The sequence below is a fragment of the Caloenas nicobarica genome, chromosome 16 (genome assembly GCF_036013445.1).
Source record: "Caloenas nicobarica isolate bCalNic1 chromosome 16, bCalNic1.hap1, whole genome shotgun sequence".
Classification (NCBI taxonomy): domain Eukaryota; kingdom Metazoa; phylum Chordata; class Aves; order Columbiformes; family Columbidae; genus Caloenas; species Caloenas nicobarica.
In genome coordinates, this window is record NC_088260.1 from 8,643,906 (window position 1) to 8,668,203 (window position 24,298).

General features: G+C 40.9%; 1 protein-coding gene across 1 annotated transcript; it reads right to left on the minus strand.

Moving 5' to 3' along the window:
• Positions 1 to 571: 571 nt before the first annotated feature.
• UBE2L3 (ubiquitin conjugating enzyme E2 L3) lies at positions 572 to 17,463 on the minus strand. Its single transcript, XM_065646277.1, has 4 exons — positions 17,393 to 17,463; positions 8,897 to 8,992; positions 4,813 to 4,999; positions 572 to 1,381 (listed from the first exon to the last, which is right to left on the minus strand). Exons 1-4 carry the CDS (start codon positions 17,417 to 17,419, stop codon positions 1,227 to 1,229), a joined length of 465 nt encoding a protein of 154 aa, XP_065502349.1. The 5' UTR covers positions 17,420 to 17,463; the 3' UTR covers positions 572 to 1,226.
• Between the last annotated feature and the right edge of the window lie 6,835 nt (positions 17,464 to 24,298).

Below are 24,298 nucleotides of genomic sequence, written 5' to 3' on the forward strand. Positions count from 1 at the left end.
GGGCTCTGCAGCACGTGCAACGGGAAAACAGCTCTGCCTGATCAAGTTAGAATGATAGAATGATACTTGTAGTGCTCATTAAATCATCTAACCTGTGTGGTTTTACAACACAGGAACAGTAGCAGCGAAGTGTCCTCATTACAGGTTATTGCTTAATCCCGTTCTCATACCATTTGCAGTGAGAACTGTACAGCAGCTGGGCTGGGAAAGGGCACAAGCACCATCCCATAAACCACAGATGCTTCACGTGCATTCTGATGAAAAAACGTTCTAAGATTACCTGCAGCGCTGTCAGATTTAGTACTTGAATTCAGAATTACCATTTCCAAAATACTGATTTTTAACTCAAAAACCAGTTTATCACTTTGGTACCTCTTGGTCCCCAATTTCCGCAACTCTTCTGACCTGGCTGCAATGTTGTTCTGTGCACGTTTCCCGAGCTGCTCTGCATAGGTTATTAAGAATACAAGTGAAAGAAGTTTGTCATCACATTCCAGTACCATTTGCTACAGATTTTTTTTTTTCCAAAAGGACATAAGCCATATTTTAATTCAATGACGCACACAAAAACTTGGGTTTCCCCGTTTAATAAACATTTTGTGGTAACATCAGCCAGATTTACATAAGACCTGGACATTACTTCTGATTGTTTTTGTGGGGTTGGTTTGTTTTTTATTATGTTACAAACTGAAGTTAAGGGGAACTTGCAACAAGTCCCACAAAGCACAGTGCAACATTTAAAAAGAAAACAAAACTGCCAAACACTCAATCATTTCCTGCCGGAACTGGGATATTTTTTCTAAGACGTCGGTCTGGGGAGGGGGGTAAAATTCAATGAAGAATTAAATGAACTTAAGATAGTGGGAACTGCAAGGAAAAATAAGAAATGACAGCCACAACCTTTTCAATTTAAGGGCAGAATATAAGTCTAAGATATTTCTGATAAATTCTGACGAGAAAAAGAAAACAGCATACTTTAAAGTATATTGAAGCAGTGATTTTTAAACAAAGAAAGCAGAACTAGAACATCTTAAATTTTAATCCTTTCTTTGCAGGTTACCTAGCCCACTTTTGATTAAGAAAACTGTAGAAAGTTAGTAACAGCCACAAGTTAACACCGAAAGGTGGCACTTGTCAATTTTCCAGAGAGTCCTGCTTTACGGGGTGTCTCAAATGCACTGCTCCGATCTTCTATCATACGTTGCTGACATCCATTGTGTCAGATTTTAGTCCACTGGTCGCTTTTCACCATATTTCTTTGTAAACTCTTCAGCGTTCTTACAGAATTTTTTACGGTCCTTAGAGTATTCTTCAGCTAGGTCAGCCCGAAGGGGATGCTCGGGCTGTGGATCATTCACCAGCGCTATGAGGGACTGGATTACTGTCAAAAGAAGTATAAATACTGTCAGAGACTAAGAAGGTTAGTTTTTAAAAATCAAAACATAAGCAAAACTCCCCAGTAAGAGCTTTAACTGCATTTAAATACATCCCCATAAATCTAGGGTCTTTTCAAAAGCAGAGCATGAATAAGCTACAGCAATATGCCAAAATTTAGTTCAATGCCTGTGAATGAACACCAAAAAATCATATTTGTAAACAAAATCAACTTAAATAGACTAAAATGCACTACAAATCATCTCCCATGTAACTGGCATCCTATCTGAAATATTCTCCTATGGCTAGGAAAGAAACTAAGTTTCACAGACAAGTTCATCTAAAAGGAATTGGGTAAAGATGGAATTTCCATCATGAAACATTTTTTCCTAACACCTGTGACAACGATGCAGTTGTAACTGTGCCTGCTTTTGGAAACTATTTTTTCAACTTATTTTTCTATGACTCCTACTCCCCCTATAAACAGCAGACAGTTCTTCCCTTTATTCTAAACCACCAAATAAGTCCACTAGTGGCGATACACCGGGCAAACAAATGGATAAGAACTGCCAGGTGCTTTTCACCCCACCATTTACAGCCATTTCATCAATGTTCTCCTGTGATTTTCAAATGAAATGTCATTCCTAAAATAACTGAACCGTGCTTGACAATCACACAGTGAACCTCGCACACTACACTGACATTTGTTGCTGCATTTTCCTCACATGCTCACAACCATTTAAAGCCAGACAGGTCACAACAAGCAGTTCTCATATCCATCCCCTGAAAGGTAAAAGCAGAACTGGGCAAGTCTACAGAAGGCAGGGACACAGAACGAGCATTTCATTGTACGGCAATATTAATAATATTATTTTTACGCTAAGTTTGGGCTACCCAGAGTAATACAAAGCAGCACCCCAAGAGTTTTTAAAGCAAGTACAGCAAAACTCTGTTAACTTCATGCGTCGCACACCAGAGCCAGCTGCCTCCAGAACACACATAAACCACTTGACACCTACAGCAGCTCGCGGCAGGGAGTTCACAGCTCAGCCACGCGTTGTGCAGAAAGACAGTCTGTCGTTTGTTCTGAAACTGCTACTTAGCAGTTGAAACGGATTCTCCCTAATCTTGCAATGTATGTTCTTACAACACTTATCACTCCAGTAGATGGTACAACAGCAGAGTGGCTTCTGTCAGAGCATCGATGTGTCCATGCTCACACTCTTTTCCACCCTTACCTGACAGGAATGGGGAACACTCCTCAAAACAAATACTCAAAATCCAGAGAAATATGCCTGTCACTATAATGCCAAACAGCTACAAATCAGAGCTTAAACTGCCACAAGCTAAGGAATGCAGAATTGATGCTAGTGTACTCCACAGTTGCCATCCTAAGACAACAGCCATCATATTAGTGACCACTTGTGAAACCAGCATCAATACTGCAAGTGACAATCCCTTTTTCCTCAGTAAAACATGCTAAAACATTACAGAAAAAGTGTTACTGTGTTAAGGTTATTTAACACACAAGCCAGAAAAAATTAGGATTGTCACAAAAGCAGTTGCCTCAATATCCACAGCATTTTAAAACTACTCTGTCACAACAGTCTGTTGTAATATTAAGCATAAATTAATAAAAAGTACAGCAGTAAGATGCATGTCTAGTACATGAAAGGTGAGTTAATGATTTATGATGAACCTAACCTCCCCACTTTCTTGACACCTGACTGATCAAAACCCGTCACTTTGATGCTGTACTAATGTTGCATTATTTCCTTGAGAAAGGCACAAGTAGCAAACAGACTGAAGTTTATTTTTTAGTGGAGAAGAGCTCTGGAGAAAAAGGAATAGACACTTATGCAGAGTTGTAATTATCCTGTTGCAGGTTGATACAATGGTGCAGCAACAACAGATGTTGACACTAAAATGCCGAGGAAAAAAAGACACAAGACCACAAACCAGCAGAAACTGAGATATTTGCAATTTTTTGGTATCCAGGGTTTGTTCCAAATTCTGATTTTACCATAGTTTTGATTCACTCTCTCAGATAAAAAGGGAATTGCTGTGTCTCAGGGAGACACTCTTTCCTGCATGCAAACAATTGCTTCAAGAGTTCCAACTAATGCCAACCTGCATTTCAAGCCAGGCAGAGACACATCGTTCCTCTGCTTAACCAGAGAAGGCTCCTGAGATTAAGACAACTGCTACGGTGTCAACAGAAACCTTCCACACACCGTTTCCATTTCATCTCTCCCAAGGATCTTTGTCCTGTATAATCTGGGATAGATCAATAATAACTCATAAGATCTTCTCTAACCTGTTCGAGTTTCACAAGTTCTTTTTGCTGCCACCTCTGCTGTCCCCCACATTCAACTGCTTGATCTTTTCTGAAAGAACTACAGGGCATTTTCCTATTTTGTCTTTGGGGCAAGATCATGCAAACTGCAAGTAGTTTTATTAGTGTACAGAAGTACACAGAAAAAAGAAATCTTAAGTACAGCATTGCTTACTATCAGGAGTAGAGTTCAACTGAAAACAACCCTCTTTAAAGAGGAGTCTGGAAAAAGGAAACACTTTCTACAGAGCAAGACACTTCAGTGTCACTGAAGCTCTTGGACTGGACTAAACTGCTGCTCATTTGAATGAATATTATTTTAAAATCTGCAGTTTTTGCAAGCACGTTTGCTCCTTCTATATATACAATAATAAATGCTTAATATCAAATTAATAATTACCTGCCAGAAACCAGGAAATTCTCACCCCAACAACTAATGGAAGCGACAGCAAAATAAAAAACCTACTCAGATCACAGTCTGCCACAGAACCTGATGGAACTTTTTTCCTTAAAATATTTAAATTATTATCCAAAGACACTCGATGCAGTGAGCATCACAGCAGTGACGTTTTAAGATCTAAGAGTTAATTTGTGTTACGATTTCATGTTTTGTTTATGACTCCCTGGATATTTCAAACGATATGTTCAAATCACTGAACCACATGGCAGAGATAAAATACACAGCGCCTCGAGGTTTTAGACCCTTCCTTTCCAACATTCAGGAAGGTACTGAACATGTCCAGGTTATAAAGTCACTGTTTAAAAACAAACAAAATAACACCCCCCCCCCAATTACCACCAGAATTTTAAAGTATGCCGAGGACACCACCTTAATAAACTCTTCAGTCAGGAAGAGGTTTGTGGTTTCGTGGGCTGGAAATGCCACATGTCAGTGCCATTAACTTTACCTTCCAATAACAAAATGAGATTCCAGAAGAGCTGCACACTATGCTCACAACACGTGATTCGTGACACAAACCTTACGACAACGAACACACCGTAAGAGCAGTGACCAGCTGAGAAGCTGAAGCGCTATTAGCTTTAAATTGAAACACAATATGGAGTTTCTCAATATCCAGTTCTTTCTCCACACGGAGTCCTACCTTGGTCAGTTTTGGTTGCTGGCTTCCAGTTTTCAGCACTAATTACTGGCAGACAAACCTGCCCCTTTTCATCGATGTTAGGGTGATAGATCTTTGTTTTAAATGTAATCTTAGGAGGTTTGAATGGATATTCTGCTGGGAAGTTGATTTCGATTCTGAAGGCTCCTTTATCATATGGAGGATTGTCCTACAACAAGAAGGCAGAATGTCAAGAATCTGGCATATTCTTATGGATACAATTAACAAAAAGCATGCTCCAGGCTTTGATCTATCAAATGACCTCTCTTAAAGGCCATTTCTTCCACCACATACTGCCACGTCTGTGTGTCAGGAAACATCCAAACCTATTGGGTAAGAGAAAGGCAACACCACCTCTACAACATTTGTATTCACCCTGGGAAAAGCAGATTATGGTTATTCTGAAGTTGGCTGACATTTCTGCTGGTAAGAAAGCACCCAATCCCATTCACTCCAGCCTCAAGGTCCTATCTATTAAGTAATTTTATTCCCAACTTTGTATTTCAAAAACCATTGTAAACCCTTTCTGAGATACAAGCAGGAAACCTGACAAGGAAAATGGGTTTCTCTAAACCTACTTATTTTATGTGTCTCACAACATGGTGGTATGAACAACAAAGCAATTTGATTTGTCAGATCTCCCTATATGTTCCAAGAACATTTTTGTGCTGACTACACAGAAATCTGCTGAGCATTCATTGGTACTAAAGATAGATATTCACTGTGCCTGCTGATGAGAACGTTCTGAATTGGTATGCAGTTTTAGCACCCACTCTTATCAGATCATTTCTGAAGGAGCATGATGAGAGAACCGTGAAATAAGCAAGGTAGTTCTTCATGCTGAAACCAAAACACAATGCCCAGAATCTCATCTGGAAAACCTGTTAAGGCTATTGATACTGCTTCAAATATTAACCGTAGAAGAAAGGCAGAAGAAAAATAAACCATTGCTACAGTTAAAGCTTATCAAAATACCATTCTGCACTGAAAACAGTAACTATGGCATGAAGCCCTTCCAAACACTCTGGGAACAAGAATCAAAAGATGAGAGTTTCCAGTTGGCGTAAAGCACAATCACACACATTCTTCATTAGCAACCAGACCATTCCCTGCAATCAAACCCACTCCAGAAGTCAAAAAAGGTTTATCAATATTTGAGTGTAGGGAGCATTCTATTAAAATATTATTCAACAGAAAACATTTAATTTTAGTTTCATCCATATGCAGGAGGTCTGGTTGTGTGTTTCTAAGAAACACAGCACAATTTCCGTAGTCGAGGGAAGAGCTAACTAGAGTGGCTTAAAAAATCACTTTTTATCCAAGCAGTCCTAAAAACTTTGGAAGTTTAACAAATAACTTTTGGTGGTGGTGATGATGTAAGCGGTGAGTGCCCCTTCCCCAGGGCTTGCTGGTTCTTGCCTCCGTCACACGCTGGAATTTGTGAGGATGTTCAGTGAACTGGAACTGGCTTAAAAATGTCCAATTTCTGCTTCACTCTCAGTCAGAACACTTCTTCACTATAAATCACCAATAAATTGAACCAGAAATGTATGTAAAGGGCTGCTCATGTTTTAAGCAGACAAAACACACAATATTCAAGCAATTCATTTCCAATTATTTGTTATTTTGACACTGACAGGGAGAGAAGCAGAATTATAAGTACTGGAACACAAGTGACAAACACGCCTCACATTCACCTGGAGTATTTCTGCTCTGCAAAAGTTTGTCCACAGCAAGCACTTCTGATTAAGTGAAATGAAATTCATGGTACACCAACTCTACCTCTTACAAGAATGAGGAGCCCGGCATAGCTAGTCTCACTTGAATGTTGAAATCAAACAAATAGCATACCTTTTCAACACTAAGTACGTAAACTACCTCATTCTACAATTTAGAAGAGGAAAATAAGTTGACAAGTTGTCTTCAATTTGCTTCGAGTGAGCAAACACCCTTAAAAACTAATAGATGTTCCGAAGAACAAAATAGGCTACATACGACAAAATTTTTTAAGCAGTATCTTTCACAATAATTCTGTATGAACACTCTTTAAAATATTAACCTTCATATCTCTCATACCTTCATTAAGAAGCTGACCTAACTAATGGTTAGTTATAGAGCTTAATAATCAGTAACTGGTCAGTCCTATTAAAGTATGAGTAATGTGTCTTTAAACTCTTAGCAAGGACATTTGCTAAAATGGAAGCAGCATGTAAAACTTCAAAAACTCAGCAAAAAAATTAAACTTGCAACCAGCTTGTACACCACATTTCTAAGTCATCAACTTCAGCATTGAAATGGCTAAAACAATTATGCTACTACTAAAAGCATCTTCTACAGCATATCCTCAAAATAATAACCTATACTGCTCTTTGAACATGTAGACTTTATTAATTACTATAGGAAGCATAATCTCGTGACAAAATTCCCTCTTAACTATACCAGCAGTGAATTTCAGGCCATTTCCCTTGAAACGGTACATGTTACGACCCCAAAGGCAGGTACGAAGCACTGCGGTTCAGTGCCTCAATGTTCAAACATCTGTGAGGTTGTGAACCTCTGCAAAACGAACACTCATCTCATACTCTAGTGAGCAGAAACTGTTAAAAATAGATGCTGCACACCACATATTGCTGTTATTAGCAGGAATAAACAAGTATTTTGGTGTTTTGCTTTAGTAGTCATACTTATCCACCTTATACTGCTTCGAGGTATTATCAAAGCAGTAAACTGCTACACATGAGCCACAAATATCACAGTGGCTTATTAAAGCATATTCTTTCTCAGCTCTGTCAAATTTTAATGTCAAATCCTGCTTGCTTTATTTGAAAGAGCAGCCTCAACCACTCAAAGGAATTACTTGCAGGAACATAAGTAAACAGCGTAAACTAAATGTATTTAAAGTGCCTGCGTGATGTGAGCTGGGGAATGGCCTCCAAGTGCCAAAGCAGAGGTGCTGCCGAAGAGATGTTTCCAAGGCTTTTTATTTTAAGACAGATTTACGCTGGCCTGGGGACCTTGTAGGCAGCACCCAAGGCAAAGCAGGACAGATGGCCTGGTGGCGCAGCCCCTATTGCTGCAGACTTCAAAGCAGCTCATGTGCCGCAGGGAGCAGGGGCCACGGCGGCGGCGAAGGAAGGAGGTGAAAATCCAAGTGACGGCAACCAAGGAATTCACTATGCTGTGTTTCCTGCTTTCCCTTCATAACAATTCCCTTTCTATTTGACTAATAAAGTGGTTATCTACCGATATTAAACGTTTTCTTAAAAGACTGTAGTGCTTTTAAAAAAATAGAAGTGTGGGGTTTTGTTTTCTTTGCATTAGTTAATGCCTAAATAAAGAGACTTTATTGTAAAGAGCTCACTTCTGAAAATCCAAACCTTTTCCTTGGATCAAACTTTTTCCAATAGTCAATTTTATCCTAGAAATAAATGTAGTCAATTAAAAAAAAAAATCTATTAAGGAGTAAACAAAATATTTTATATCTCAATTTTTTTTTTCCTGTGATGATGTAGATTTTGCACTTTAAGCTGAATGTAGCTACAAACTTCATTGGCTTCCCTCTTCCAACACGTCTCCCAGGTAACCCAGTGCCACCCCTGAGCGCCCCGGTCGGTATCGATCAGAGCAGTCCAGAACAGCTCTCAATTACACACCAATTTCTCTTCAGATTAGTTATAAGAACCACCTACTAACACTATCAGACTTTGATAAAAGAAAACACAAGAGACACTCAAATAAAATGAGACAGGAAGGTTAAATTATTTGCCCAAGATTACACAAGATGTCTGAAAAGAGACAAGAATTAAATCTGGGACCACACTTCACTGCCCAAAGTATGTTTAAGATGCTGCAGTATGATCTATATAAACTTACATTATATTATAAACAACTAGCTTCTGCACCCACAATTCTGAAAGCCAGGTTTTATAGTAAGAAAAGATTTTTGTCAGGGTGCAAAATTTATCTAACAGTCACCAACTGCACTACTAGACTGTGGATCTGCGAGATATAAATGATCCTCATTTTATTTTAAAGCTTACTAGAATAAGGAGTAGTTTATACTCACAGGAACAATAAGCCCTTGCCAGGTCAATAAATTAGCTTCATCGACCTGGATATTACGGAAGTTTTTCATTCCACATTTGCGGATTTCTTCAAGCTCCTGAAAAGCAAACAAAGTGTAAGTTAATATCAGTATTAAGCAAGACGCTCATATTCATTTTTCAAAATGCTTAGAGGTCAACGTGGGTTTCTTTAATGTTAATGTTTGAGGTTTTAGTGGTGGCAACCCACACAAATAAGAAAGAAAATTTTGCACCTGTGAGAAGTAAAATTCTCTGAAACAAGGTATTAAAAAGCCTTATTTTTTCAGATGTCAGGAAAATACGAAAATGCCTTGTTATTAATGTCATTACAGACACAATGAAGTAGAAGTATTAAAAACATACATTTAAAAATGTTTCTATATCTCAAATGCAAATCAGTGTCTTTGGTAACAGACTATTGGTAACTCTGTGAAGCACAAAATTAAGTACATCTTAGAACTTGTCTGAAAGAAAACAGTGATTTGGAAGAATGACTTCATAACAGTTTTAAACACAGAGAAAGTCAATTAACAGAACAATTATTTCACCTGAAAAATAACGAATTCCTGCATGACCAACTTAAATTGAATATCACTCTAAGCCAAAGTAGTCTTATTTAGACCAATAACTTGAAAAGATGCAGCTTTGTCTCTGTTTTGTACTCCAAAGTTAACAGTACATATTGAGACACGTCTCTTTATAGCTGGATCACTCTTGAACAAGGAATCTTTCTGCACCAGTCAAACCATTTTTGATGGTTAATTAGTGATGCAGAACAAGTATTAGGCATTTTTATATTTAAAATTATGTATAAGCCCTAGTATAGCAACTGTTTCCTGGAATATTTCATAAGACCTAAAAAGAAACACCTCAAGGTTCCACTTTTTTTTCTCCCCGTAACAACTACAGCCCTTTGCTGTTGAATTCGGCAGTTTTATCTTTAAAGAGAACTCAGATGAATTCAAATTCTAAAGTCATCCATGGTGAAATATAAAACTTCTCACTGCTTTCAGAACTGAAGCACGTGCCTGTGTGTCTACATGGGTCAGGAAAAACGTTGCTTATCCAGCAGCAGTGGCGCACTCTGCCAGCACACTGCTCTTTGTATTTGCAAAACTAAACTGCATATTATTATGATAAAAGCACCAACTACAAGCAAAGGCACTATACGCTGAAAAATGAAAAAGATTCATTTTCCTGGAACAAGTGCTATACTGTCCATTTCTTTTTTCTAAACCAGCTATATATTCATCTTAGATCAAACCTTTCTGCATCTGACTGGCAGAGATTTAATATGTGCAGTAATCTCTTGCATAAAGCCAGCATCATGATAAAATGCAATCCCAAAGGGAAAACCAGATTTCCAAATGCACGTGAAACTAAAATCACACGACAGCCACACATCAGGAGAGGAACATTTACATTCCCACCCACTGCACCTCAGAAAGCAAGAGAATGCTCAGAATACAGAAGTTTAACCTTGGAGCCTTGGATATTGAATTGATGTCCAACATAATCTTCATGACACTAAACCCGACTATTTAGTCTAGACCTGTGGATTAATCCTCAAATTCCACTGATACTAGATTTATACAATATCACAGACAATTTGTTTTTGTTTTGTTTTTTAAAAAAAAAGGTAAGAGGGTTATCCTATTTTTTTAAAGCAGGAAAACATATGAAAAACCACACAAAAATAATCCCATGAAGCACATTTATAGGGATACAGAGCAACCCAAAATATTGAAAAGAAAATAACCTTTATTATAGCAGCATAAGAGATGCTTCCCAATGACTAAAACTGCAAATCCCTGCAGTGCCATCCAGCTGAGCGCCCGGGGCAGAGTCCGACCCACCCCAGCCCCACAGCCGCTCGCTCCCCACACGTCCACCCGTGAGGTCCTGGCAAACCACCGCGTGGAAAAGGGGGAAATCCCATTCCACACTAGACATAACACATCAAACACTGGAACAAAATAAGCTAATTAACCAGTAGGTATTCAAACATGAATAAACATGCATCATAAGTGCCTCCACTCTAAAACAAGGAAAGGACAATTTTCTAGTTCCTATATTAAAAGCACTGTGCCTATGGCAGAAATCCCCCCTAATGTTCCAGAGGGAGCGCAGCTCCCCTGCAGAAGCTTTTAGCCCCGGTTCAGATGGCAGCATCACGCTGCTGCTGGCCCAGGGAACAATCACCCAGACACAGAGAAAGGGAGGACTATGACTTTATAATTCAGGTATGTTATTAAGCTAATAAAACAAATTAGAAAAGCATGGCTTCACATTGCTGGAAAATTAAACACCTATATTTTATAATTAAATTCAGGTTAAAAAAAATCAGATGCTGAATTAAGAAATGCAAGAACCCAGTATGGAGATCGTTACAAAACTGTAAAACTTTGTATGAAAACAAAGGAAAGTTTAAAACAAATATGGAAATTGCTCCCCATTTTCCCTGAAGTCAACCACATGAGACAGGGAAAAAATAGCCTAGAAGACAGTAAAGAACCAGCGGAAAAACTTCGCAGGACATCCTTGTCTTTAAACTGACACGTGAAGCCTTTGCAGGAATTCACTTTCAAAACCAAAAAAGTGGTAAATTCCTATAGTATATCAGGACTATATCCTGTGCTTCTCCTGCTGCTGCCTTGGGTCCTGTGGTAGTAACTGACAAGCAAAAAAGTGGATAAATGGGTATAAACCAGGCAATTCTTTTCCTCACACACAGGCAGGACTGCAAAGGTCACAGAGAATCAAGCCTCCCTTAGCAGAGGACTTGCCTGGACTACGGGTTCCAACTTATAAGAGAAATTACTTTTCTTAAACCAGAAGTGTTTAAGATTTCATATGCCACTCCAAATTAGACAATTCCATGTCAGACTTCTTTACAAAAAGCTTTTTTCATACTAGTATCCCCACAAATACAGTGCAATACTATACTCACAAGTCACGCCTTTAGGGTTTTGTGTCTAGTGCCTCAGAGATTAGGCATTCACAATTTTACGGGTGGGAGGTTTATTTTTTTTTCTGGCAACTGCCAAACCCCATAATAAAGATCTAACTGCCTCAGAGCTACAGAGGCAGACACAACTACAGTAGAAGTGTACTGTTAAAAAAAAAAATGAATGAGCTACTAAATACTTTCAAACAGCACAGATTTAAAGTTAATGCTGCATTTAACATGGGCTTGAACAACCGCAAAGGGACAAGAACTACTTTATGATGTAAAAGGATATAGTCCAGATATTTGTTTCAAAATAATACTTAAAGAGTCTAGGCAGACAGTAAATAGATTAATTCATTTTCTTGTCCTCCACCCCTTAATTTTGTCAAGTAACATAATTAAAGGAGCACAAGAGGAGTGTAACTAAAGGTTAGAAGACTGCAGTAAGAATTTCAATCAGTCTTGACTCCCCACTCTGCTACCAACTTTACAGGTGACCTTGCTGCATTGGTTTCCCCATTTGTAAAATAGAAATGTCTTATTTCATGGAGCTCTCTTGAGACGCGATGTTTGTAGTTTGGGTATGTTCACAGAAAGTGTTCTACACAGCACACAAAATGGAGAAAACATTGTTTCAGAGGTGGCATCTGATCTCCAACTATAATGCTGAAGGCAGTCATAAAAGTACATACAACCTCTCATATATAATCAATAAGGAGTAAAAATTCTGATTTTCAACATTGTGTAATCATTTGTGGTGTTCAAAGCAAAAATTAAATGTTTGAACTTAGAAAGAAAAGTGGCATCCGCTTAAAATGTAGCATTTTAAAAACCCCACAACTGTTTTGCCCACGCACATTTCAAGTTTTTGGACCTCTCTAAAAAGCCAAGCCAGACAGGAATATGCAGTGAAGACAAACACTTGTAAGAGTGCAATCCGATAATATGGAAATAAGTGTCAGAGCTCATACTGACTTCAATAAGTTCTGCATCAAGCCCAAAATGGTATTAAAAGCACAAACAAAAGTCTACTGATATAACTCTAAACCATGTTTCTCCACTGTTTACAATTTATGTTTACCTGTTTATAAAGAGGTTATTTAAGAGAAGTGCGACAAAGTCAAACAGGCTCCGAGCCACTGATAAGGAACGGCCCAGTTTTACTTTCTGAATCTTATACAGTACAGAGAAGTGTTACAGCACCTTAAAAAATAAATTTAATTACAAAAAACCCCCAAACAAAAAGCACACAAAACACAAACCCAACAAAAAAACCACAGATTCTAGCTCTTACATGAATTATTATTAAGTTTCGACTGCAATATTACAACCCTGTATACTCACATGCCTTTTATTTACTGAGCAATGCTACTTATTGGCAAACTATTTTAATTTGATTAAAAATCTTTTTGTCAATTCCCAGTTTCAAAAAGGGAAAATGAATCAGTATTCTCGCTTCTGCATACAGACAACCACGCACTGCTCAAAACCACATTTCCCTTGTTACCAATAACTGGTGTTTGGACCAATTCAGAATTGTTTTTTGTATATCAAAGTTCTCTAAAACCACTTTATTTGGAAGGGCGATGATGTTTACAAGACCACAGCACACTGGAGATTGCAGGTACCTGGGTGTGCCCTTGCATTTGTATCTTATCATGGAGTTCAACAGCTGCATAAATGTTTGACTACGCAATTATGGAAGCAGAGTAAAACCAGTAAGATTAAAATAATTGCCTACATAGCTCACTTCATATGAAGTGTTATTTACACTTCAAATGTATTTTCGATTTTTAATAGTAATTATACTTTTGAACATCTAAAGTCAGGAAAGAAATGCATGGATCTGATAAATAGCTCTGACAAAGGCAGATCACCAGAGAAGGGAGCAGGTCCCCACTGGGACAGGGCAGCCCCCCAAACACCCCCCAGCAGCCCTGCTGAGGGTGTGCTCAGCACCACACGTCACTGCACCACTCGGGAGGCACTGCCACCCAAACAGCCTGCCCTGTGCAACTGCCCACTGCCGCTCCACAGAGAGCCGCGGGTCTCAACGGAGAGGGGCTTGTTTTACACCAGTGGGTGGCAACTGTGAAAAGCATCTCATTGAAATCTCTGGCATGTCTCTTGGAGATCCATGCTCCCAATCATACCTGTTTGCTGACAATTTGCTTTTTACAAGAAAGGGTCATGAAACAAAGTAGCTCCCTTAAAAGAGAAGCCTGAGATCCTTTCCTAAATATAAATACTCCGTATCTGCCTGTTTTTACCCTGACAGACCGTCCATAACGACATATCCTTGACAAAGCTGCTTTATTCCCACCTCTCACATTTCATGAGGAGTCAGGATCTGACTACTGGGGCTCTTTGAGGAGGTGAACTGGTGGCTCACAGATCAAAACTCCACCTCAGATGTCGCTGGAATATGATTCATTAGCTATGTTTATGTCGCATTCTGCTAACTGAGGTGTGCTCCTGGGAAGGGTTTCTGTAAATCAGTAGAGAAAACTTCAGACTATTTGATGACACAAAGCTCTGCAAAAAATAGGCCATAAATAAGGTCTTTGGCCTAGGAAATGTAATTTCCTCAGAGCCTGAGACAACAAGAGGATCTTGTTCTTCCTGTAACTTGACTTAGTGTTTAAAATTGAACTGTACAAGTACAATGGCACAATTTGTAACACTTCTTTCACAAGCAGGTTTGCAAACTGAAGATAGAAATGGCTTCCTCAATCTGAAAAAGACACACATTTCTACCTGGAAGGTGGAAACTATACTCATGCTCCCAGTTTTCTACAGACAGCACATTATTATGGACTTACTACATCCAGTCTCTGAGCCACTGTGATTAATATGAACAACTATGATGCATGACATGAGTCCAGAAAATATGCAGTACTTCAAAATGTTGGCAAGACTTCAAGGAAATATGAATTGCTTTATGTGACCTATAAAAGGTTCAAAGTTTATTCTCACTTACCAAAGGCAAATCACATTTAGCTCAAATACAGTTAATGCTTATCCTAAATTATTTAAAACACGATTGAGTGACACACTGAAATACTCTATTTCCTTTAGTTATAACAACTCGTCATTCTGTGACCCCAAGAAAGACACAGCACAGACTCTTCAACATTACACAACTCCAACGGTGAAAGACTTGTTAAAACGGATCTGTGACTCTGGAACTTAAACAATTATATTAGGTTGATACACACGTGAGTTTGGCCCTTCAAACCATCCTGCTGCAGCAGCCCAGATTACATCATCTGTCCGAGGGCTTGGCTTTGCTCCTACTGAGATGAATGGCAGGACTCAAAGCCATTTGGGCTGACTCGACTCTCCAAGAGGCACCAAGGCAGCTGCTTATTTAATATCCTTTACAAGCCGTGTGGTACAACATCTCACAGTTCCTGAACTGACACAACATGCACAACCCACAAACGTCAGGCAATAAAAATGAAAGTAAAAATGCAAGAGGGAAGTTATCAACGTCTCCTTCCTTCCTACACCACTCCCTCTCAAAATCAACTGCCACACCATCTTTCTAGAAAAGGAGGAGGTCACATCGCAAAAAAGCATTTTTATGGCACGTTAGCGAAAGATTAAAGTTTTAGAAGTATAGTGGAACTGTGCGAGGAGGCTGAAAAGCAAGAGACACTGCAGATATTAAGAACAATTCTTCTTGCCTTTCAGATTTTTATGCTATATTTTAAACTGAAAAAGAAAAAATAATTGGAAATCTTTTTTCCCCCAGTCAGACTAGTAGTGATGTGCTTTTGAACAATTAATGGGGTTTTTTTTAACATCAGGCAGAAAAGCTGCCTTACAAAGGGATAAAATTAAATGGTTGTTTACTATCTGAAACGAAGGAGAACCTTATTTGAGTATAAACCAAGACATTTTGATTATCATGCTAAAGCTGTGGCAAAACATAACAGCTATCAAAAATGAAACAAAAATGAATGCCTTGTCATCAGGATCCTTGAGGACAATTAAAGGTTTATGCCTACTGATTTAATAGATGTGAATGACTGCACACAATGTATTAACCATTTAATTTTTAATTGCTCCAAAGCACATGTAAAACAACAAAACCAGCTTTATGAAAGCAGTGCTGTGGGATTGATTTTTTCATAAATGACTGATTTATAACAGTTAATTATGTATTTGCACAATTAAGGAAATGCAATTTCAAAATCTGCCATCTACATGTCCTAGTGAAACCCCAGCCCTATTAGGGGTCCTTGTTCTTGAAGCCAGTTGCAAATCCATTATTAAAAGACTAAGTTTATCAGAATCACCCATTTAGCTGTTAAATTCTAGTGCCTGATTACATTGCATCCCACAGGGACAGTTTTTTTAATAAGGCTAAAACATCACTTGACGGTTACAGGGTCTTTCCCCTATGTTTCACGGGACTCGCCTGTGAAGTTCATTGATTCATGTTACAGGCACTTTGCATGCAAATACTGTAGGGTATTGCCATAGCATTTTACAGATGACTACATTTTATGCCACTATGTACGCACGTCCTAAGCAAACTCCACTGTACACAGTTTGTAATGCTAATTGGCAATTACACACAACACATAAAATAAACTTGTATGTTTTGGAGGCAATGGTTATAATTTTCTTTCTAAGGAGTACATTACTCCTTAAGCAAAATGATAAGAAACATAATCCCAGGCAATATTTTACACTAAACTATAGGTGCTCTTGGTTAAAACCCAACTGAGGCTGAGTTTACAATTACGAGCACTTCAGAGCAAATAGTGATGACAAGAACACTACCACGTCTGCAGCGAACGAGGAAACTTCTGAACCCAGGTCCATACTTCAGTGTGATAAACCTCTTACTCACGCACGGAAGAGGCAACTCTCCGAAACAACGAAAACCAAATTATTTCATCCCCGGGCGGCGGGGGAAGGTTCCTCAGGAACGAAGGTGCGGCGAACCCCCACCCGCAGGCACGGAGGGAGGCGAGGCCGCTTCCCCGCCGCCCGGCCGAGCCCTCCCCGCGGGCAGGGCCGGGGACCGCACCGCGGCTGCCGCGGCTCGGCCGGCGGGGCGACCCCTCCCGCCGCCCCGGGGATTGCCCGCGCCCCGCACGGGGGCCCAGGCGGCCCGGTGCCGGCGCTTCCTTCCCCCCCCGGCCCTTCCTCTTTGCTTAGTCACCGCGGGAGCCCCCCCGGGGGAGGGGAGCGGAGGGGGACGGGGCGGCCCGAGGCGCCCGCCGAGCGCCCCCGCCCAGCCCCGGGTGGCGGCCGAGAGCCGCGGGGCGCCCGCGGGGCCCGGGGCGGCGGCGGGGGAGCCAGCGAGGCCCCTCAGGGCCGCGGCCTAGGGACCGGCTGCTGCTGTTCCGGTCGCTCCAGCCCGGGGTGCCACCGAGGAGAGGGAAGGAGGCCGCTCAGGCCAGAGCGCGGCCGGGGAGACGACCCCCGCACCCCGAGGGGCACCGGGGCGGAGAGGGGCGCCCGCCGCCGCCCGCCTGCCGGCCCTTCCCGGCGCGCCGCTGCCTGTTACCTTCATCAGCCTCCTGCTGGCCGCCATCTTGGCTCTGCTGCTGCCGCCCCACAATGCATGGCGGCGGCGGGCAGGGCGCTAAAGCGCTGCGCTTCCTAGGGCGGGCCGGGCTGCCGGGGCCGCGCTCCCTCCGCTCCCCTCCCCGGGCCCGCCCCGCCGGCCGGCAGCGCTGCTGGGGGCGCTGGGCACCTGGTGGCGCTGCCCCCCGGAGCCGGCCCGGCAGCCCCGAGCGCAGCCGCTCCTCAGCCGCGGGCAGCTCGGCCCGTCCCCTGGGGAGGGAAGGCTGGAGGGCCCGGGGCTGCCGTGCAGGCACACGGTGCCCTGGGGGCTCTGGAGCAGCCCCGCTCCCAGGGCTGCCTGCCTGCCCTCCGCCGGCGCTCGGTGATGGCTTTTGCCCGAGGGTGTTTTTCAACCATCGATCAACGCTTAAAAAATTCTGGTGTGGCTTGGTTTAGTTACTGGACATCACCCCGAATTCGGTGTCATCTCCCAGGTGGGGAAAGAGACAACAATGCGTAGTTACAGGTTTTATCGAGTAAGCCCACATGATGTTCAGAGCCCTTCGCAACCTTTTATTTCTTAGTTTCTTAAAATATTCTGAAAAGAGGAGAGAGTTTCCAGAAGAGGTACCTGCCCCTCAGAATCCAGCCCCAGACCCGCTGCTCTCCGACAAACCGCCCCAGCGCGTCCCTGGCCTTAGCCGAGGTGACCAGTTCACCTGCCACCACCCAGCGCAAGGAAAGCTGTGCAAGGGCAGATAATGTCACTGTCGGTACTAATCAAGACTGTAATTTGCCATGTGCTTTTTAGCTCTAACGGAGCTCTAATTGTAACTGATCTCCAGCTCTGATCCTCCCCAGCTGGCCTCCAGCAACCAGCGCAGCAGCAGTTCAGATGTTTAACCACAGGCATCCAGCGTCATTTCAGGTGCCCTTGGGTGTCCAAGACACAGGGCTCGCAGATACGGCATGGGACGTAAGTTACTGTACTACATGACACCTAAAATGCCCCCAGAAGTCTGTGCCCAGGCACCTGACTTGCTCCCCAAAACATTCTCTGTTGACCCAGTGTACTCAGGAATCACTTCAAGATCCTCTTCACCAATATGTAGCCTTATTTCTCCTTTCATCCTCCATCATGTCAGTTAATGCCCTCACCTGATCTAACGCTTGTTCTATGGAAGTCACCTGAAAAGGTTCTAAGCTCTCAACTAAGCTGTACAGACTCAGATGACCTGAAAAAGGAAACGTGGTTGTTACAAGAGGCTTTCAAAAACTTGTAAAAATGCAACAAAAGTTGTTCATGATGAAGCACAAGATGCTAGTACACTATTTAAAAATTGTTCCCTGAACAGCTATTTGATAATCAATATTTTGCATTAATATAGTGCTTATTGCTCCAAAACTCAATTAATGAAGTAAACTGTATAGTACCTACAGGAACCAACTTGCTCTTCACCTGCTTCATATGGGTATTATTAAATAGTTCATAAATAATTATTTTATGATCTTCAAATGTTTAATATTATGATAACTTTATCCTATTAGATATTTAAAGATGATTGCAACCATTTTACTCAAGGAAAAGGGAGTCAGGGGAAGCTGAAAGAGGCAAACCGTCCTGGTTAAGTAGCAGAGAGACGTAAAGCAAATGTGTGCTGAGGGGCTGGAGAAGTTACATGCCAGGCAGGTACATGCTATGTGAAAAGAGACTGCAGAGACCTTCCGAGCATTCCTGAGGTGCTGCTGAAATGGGATGCTGGTGGTGAACATTTAAAAATGCTGACATCTGATAAAAGGGCTAGTTCAGGTTATATGCTTCTGAAATTCAGAAATACCTAAATCTGATACCATGGTAACTTGGAAGAGCAATTCTTACAATTTGTTTTCCAGATGTCTACACATATGAAAACCAAGCTGCTTCAGATATTAACTTGATTTCTTCATTTGCCAAAACTCTAGTCATATCCTCATCTCCTCTTTGACTGCATAATTTTCCAAGACCACCGCATGTCTGAGTTATTCAGGCCCTCGCCTATACCTGCCCTTGGACACATCACCACCACACACGAAAGACAATGCTAGAAGCACCACAGGGAATTCTGAATTTACTATCTGTAATTTTAATCCTTGAATTTATAGCTTGTAAGAGAGTGTCAGAAGCATCTGGGATAATTATAAGATAATCCGCATGTCCTTTGTCAAGAAAAAATACCACCCACACTATAACTAACAATAGCCCAGCCAGTTCTTAAGAAATCCTTGTTGAGTGCAGCTGTCCTCACAAATTGCCACTTAATGTTGAAATCCTCTATTACAGCAGGGTGTTTGAGAAGTTTACACAGAACTAGGCACATTTTACTACCTGCCATCAGTGTCCTGGATCCTTTCAGATCCAGAGCAGATCCTAAGATGTGAACGCTGCAGCATACCTTGTTTATGACCATGGGCTGTGCAACAACACTCACTGCTGGATCTCACCTGGATGCCAGTTACCAGCAGTCATGACACTGTTGTACAGCCTTGAAGAAGCAGCAGGAATTTCCTTTCAGACAGAATTTCAGTTCGGTTATACCTCTTACTTTCCTGTTAGCAAGAAGATCCAGGCCATTAGTTATACTGAGTTCTGCAGAACGGTTCTGCAGTTTTTAACCTGGTTTTGGTGTGGTTTCCAGGTTGTATCCATTAGTTTACTTGACAATCAAGAGTGTCCAGAATACAGGTCTTAGTGCTTATCTTGCAATATCTTAAAGGGACTGGACACTACATTTATACCTGCCCACTTCCAAAGATAACTTTCTATCAAATTTCCACTGTTTTAAGAAATATAACTCGAAAAAAAAAATTGTGTAAACAGATTTTCTGAACAGGTGAGCCACACCACAGCCCAGCCCTTGAAAACTTCAGAAAAAAAAAATTATTCTTGCTTATTTATTGTTATGAAATGGCCATCTGAAAGAAAAGACAAAAGACTCATGAAAACTGAAGGGGAGGAGGAAAGAGTAAGAATTTTGTTGCTGTATGAAACCTCAGTACCCTCACATCTTGCTTACAAGAGGGACAGGTCTACAGACCTCAAGAAGAACACAACGGAATTAGGGGAGGTAAAGAGAAGGGCAGACAGTGATTAAGTGGCTGGAATAGTGCCATATTAAGAGACACTGAAATGACTGTGGTGCTTCCACCTGCAGAGGAGAAGGCTGAGAAAAGATATGATTTTGTAAGCCTCGATCACAAAGGCAGTGTCTAAGGTGAACACAAAGTTGTTATTTATCAGATCCTAGAATACTAGAATGAAGGTGCACACAGTGAGACTAATTGGGCATTACTAACAGCCAAAAGACAGCACCTTTTTTCACAGCAGGTAATTAGCATCTGGAACTCCCTACCACATGCTGTAGTAAAGGCAATAGTCAGCAGGTTCAAAAAGAAACTAGTCAAACCAGGTAACAGGTCTGTAAACAGATAAAAAAAGAGAATAGGCATGGAACCATTGTCTAACATCTCCAACTGATGACTGGTCATAATTATGGACACTTGGGAGTGTGAGATGAACAGACCGTGGGCTCACATGCCGGTCCCTAAATAGAGCATCCCAGCTGCCATGGACAGGGAGAGCGGTGGGCTGGACGGACCTCTGTTCTGCTCCAACAGGACACTCCCAACCTTCAGGGTTCCTTGGACATGCTGGTTTGCAGAACAGAGATAGAATTCAGATTTCAAACTGATTCTGACTCATTCAAAACATGTTAAAGAGATCTACCTGTAATCCACAAGACCAAAGAAAAAAACCCGACGAGCAGCTGGATTGATTGGTGGTTTCCATCTTTTGAGACCTGGATGAGGATGGTTTCTGTGAGGAAGAGGTGACTGACAGCAGGGGAGGACAGGTCTCCTCTAGTGTGACAGAAGTCCCAAAGGATGACACAATGACAGCTGTGTCTCCAGAGACAAGTGATTTCCTGCAGAATGCAGATCACGAAGTGAGTTTTTTGCAGCAAAAGCGTTAGCAATGGAGGAAAAAGGGATGGTTTTGACAAAGGCATCTATGTCATTGTGTTGGCTGATAGACTAGGAGACGCAGAGATTCCTCTGAATCATGCAGCAGTACCTTATCCAAGAAATCTCACTCTAAGCAAACAATTTGTAGGAAGTATTATTATTGGCCAGGAGCCTCCACTTGTGCTACTGCGTGGGAGGAGGTGCAGAATTATAACATTTATGTAGATACCAAATGTAGTTACATCCAGAATGTAAGATTCAGCTCAGAGACCTAAGCAGTCACTGAAGACTTGAATTAAAAAAAAAAAAAAGAGACCCACCAAATTTTAGCTCAAAGTGTAACAGAAAAAGGAAATTCAGATAAGAGAGCATATAATCGTAGTAGCAAAGACTTTCAAATAGCTCAAAAATGTTTGAAATTTTGCAGCATCATTCCTATTTCAGCAGAGGTCACTTGGATGCCAAGCAGCAGTTACGTGCACGCTGTGCACCTCAATGAAAGGGACTGTGGTACAGCCAAGGCAGGGCTCTGCTGGTCTGCTTTGCAAAGCTTGCAACCAAACACTCAGCATGAAAAGCTAAAGCGTGGCTTAAAGGACATAAAATGGCATATTAACCAAGAGAAGCAGGAGCAAAATTCAGCAACAATGAGATTTGTTACTCCACCTGCACAACTATAACACCTCATGCTCCACTTGGTGTTCAGGAGGAGCCTGGGCCACCACTGGATGTTCTGCTTATCAGGTGACTGTCAGTGACAGTCAAGGCTGGAGAATCGTCCACAGGAATACAAGTGCTGTGTATAGCAGTGGACATAGAGAGACATTGCATCTCCACACTGGAAGTACCCTGGTGGGTTATCCAAGAGTTTAGTATTACGGAGGACACTCCTTTCTTTAACCAAGAGAAAAAAATCCCACAGAGTTGTTCTCACTAATTTTATCTAGAAGAAACCTGGCAAATGTGTATTCTTTAATTAAAAAAAAATAAATTAAAACAAAAAACCCCAAAGCTTTGACTTCAACTGTCTACGTATAAACATCTCTTCTCCCATGAGATGTGTGTGTAGTGTATATTTGTATTTAGAAAACAAAAAAAATGAATGATATGCTCTTCCAATTGAGCCAAGTCATTTTTTCATCGACTTTTGAAGTGTAGGATTAATGCACCAATTCTTTTCTATCTCTAGATCTAAAGATATATTTATGGTACAAATGTCTGTATGTCTTAATTGATACTGCATAGAGGAGTGGCTACCAAAAACATTTTTCTGCCAAGACGTGAATTAAATACCTTTGTACACTGTAAGGACTACTTATACTCAAAGTTTTCCTTAGTACAGATTTTAAAAGGAAGAATTCTTTTCAGCTAGCACTAAGGTACCCAATTTTGTAGCAATTCCACCCAGATGCATAAGTTCCCCTGCAAGTTACATCCAGAATCAGAGTCCTCTTTTATGCACTTCATAATAAAAACACTTTTGTACTCTCTCACCGATTAAAACATTTTCCCTGTATAGATTTGTTTGCTTGAAAGGTTACACTATTTAACTTGTTAACTTCAATTTTTTTTCATATAGAGAAATACTTGCGTTATTTCTAGTTTATGATTGGGTCTGACCATAAACGCTGTAAAGGGTGGCTCACAGCTAAATTATATGTATTGTTACATAAGTGAATATTTAAATATTTAAACTTGAAGATTCTTTAAGATCGTTTGTTTAGACCAGTGGAAGGTTTACTGTTCTTACAGTGTTGCTGGTTCCTCTGCATATTTCGTTTTTTGTCTTAAGATTAAAATTTGTTTAGTTTTTGGTTTTCAAAAACCTGGATGCTGGACATTGCTTTATTGTAATAAAGGCTTACTTAAAACAAGCTATTTCTTGTATTTTTTCAGCATTTGCTTTTAAAACCACTGTCTAGTGAAGGACAAACTTGTAAAACTTTATTCAAGTTATTCTCCCTTGCATTGTGTTTGGTTCCATGGCTAAGTCATAAATGAAACTCTTTGATGAGAAGGGGATTTTGCAGATGTAATATGACAGGTACTACCAATTTCTGTGGATAAACCAGTTTTTACCTCCCAGATGCTGGGACAGCTGTGGGTTGATTATATCATATACATTAACACTGTCCCAGGAACTGTTCTGACTTCTGTCCTGCCTGCACAAGTACCTAAAGACCCACCAGTAATTTAGAATATGCTTTAAAAAAAATTTTCAATTTGTGAGCCACAGCTAATGTACAGGGAGGTACAGAGTACAGGAAACTTAAGCTCACTGCTGGTGCAAGGCTGCTTTTCTTTCTTAATTGCTGGAGGTGTTAGACATAGCCCGTAACCCCCGCTCTAATGTAATCAATCTGCTCTGCGATTGGAAGAAACAGCATTTCTTTCTAACATTCATTTTTCTAGACTTCTGTAATGAAAAAAAAAAAAAAAAAAAAGAAGAAAAAAAAAAAAGACCAAAAAAACCCCCAACCCCCCCCCCAACTTGCCGTTAAAGCAGCACAGAAAGCAGCTTTTCCAAGAGCCTGAGTGCAGAACTGGGGCTGAAACCATGAGATGGCAGCAGAGCCCAGGGAACGAGAACCCGACCGGCAGCTGCCTCTGCCTTAAATCCCATTTCTGTCCCAAATGGCTCCAGTGCTGCCTTCAGCGTGTTTTAAAGAGAACGCTCATCAAAACACTTGCTTGTCGTCTATGTACAACATTACTTTTTGTATTTATCACAGCTGCAATAATCTGAACAGTAATCGGATCTATTTTACAAGAAGAGATATTTTTTTCTCTCTAATTTATGCACATCCTTATATCTACCTCCAGCTAGGAAAATCTTGTTTAGAAAGCAACCTTCAATTTTGAGCCAAACTTGACATTCTAGTGTTTGTTCTTCTGACACAAGCCA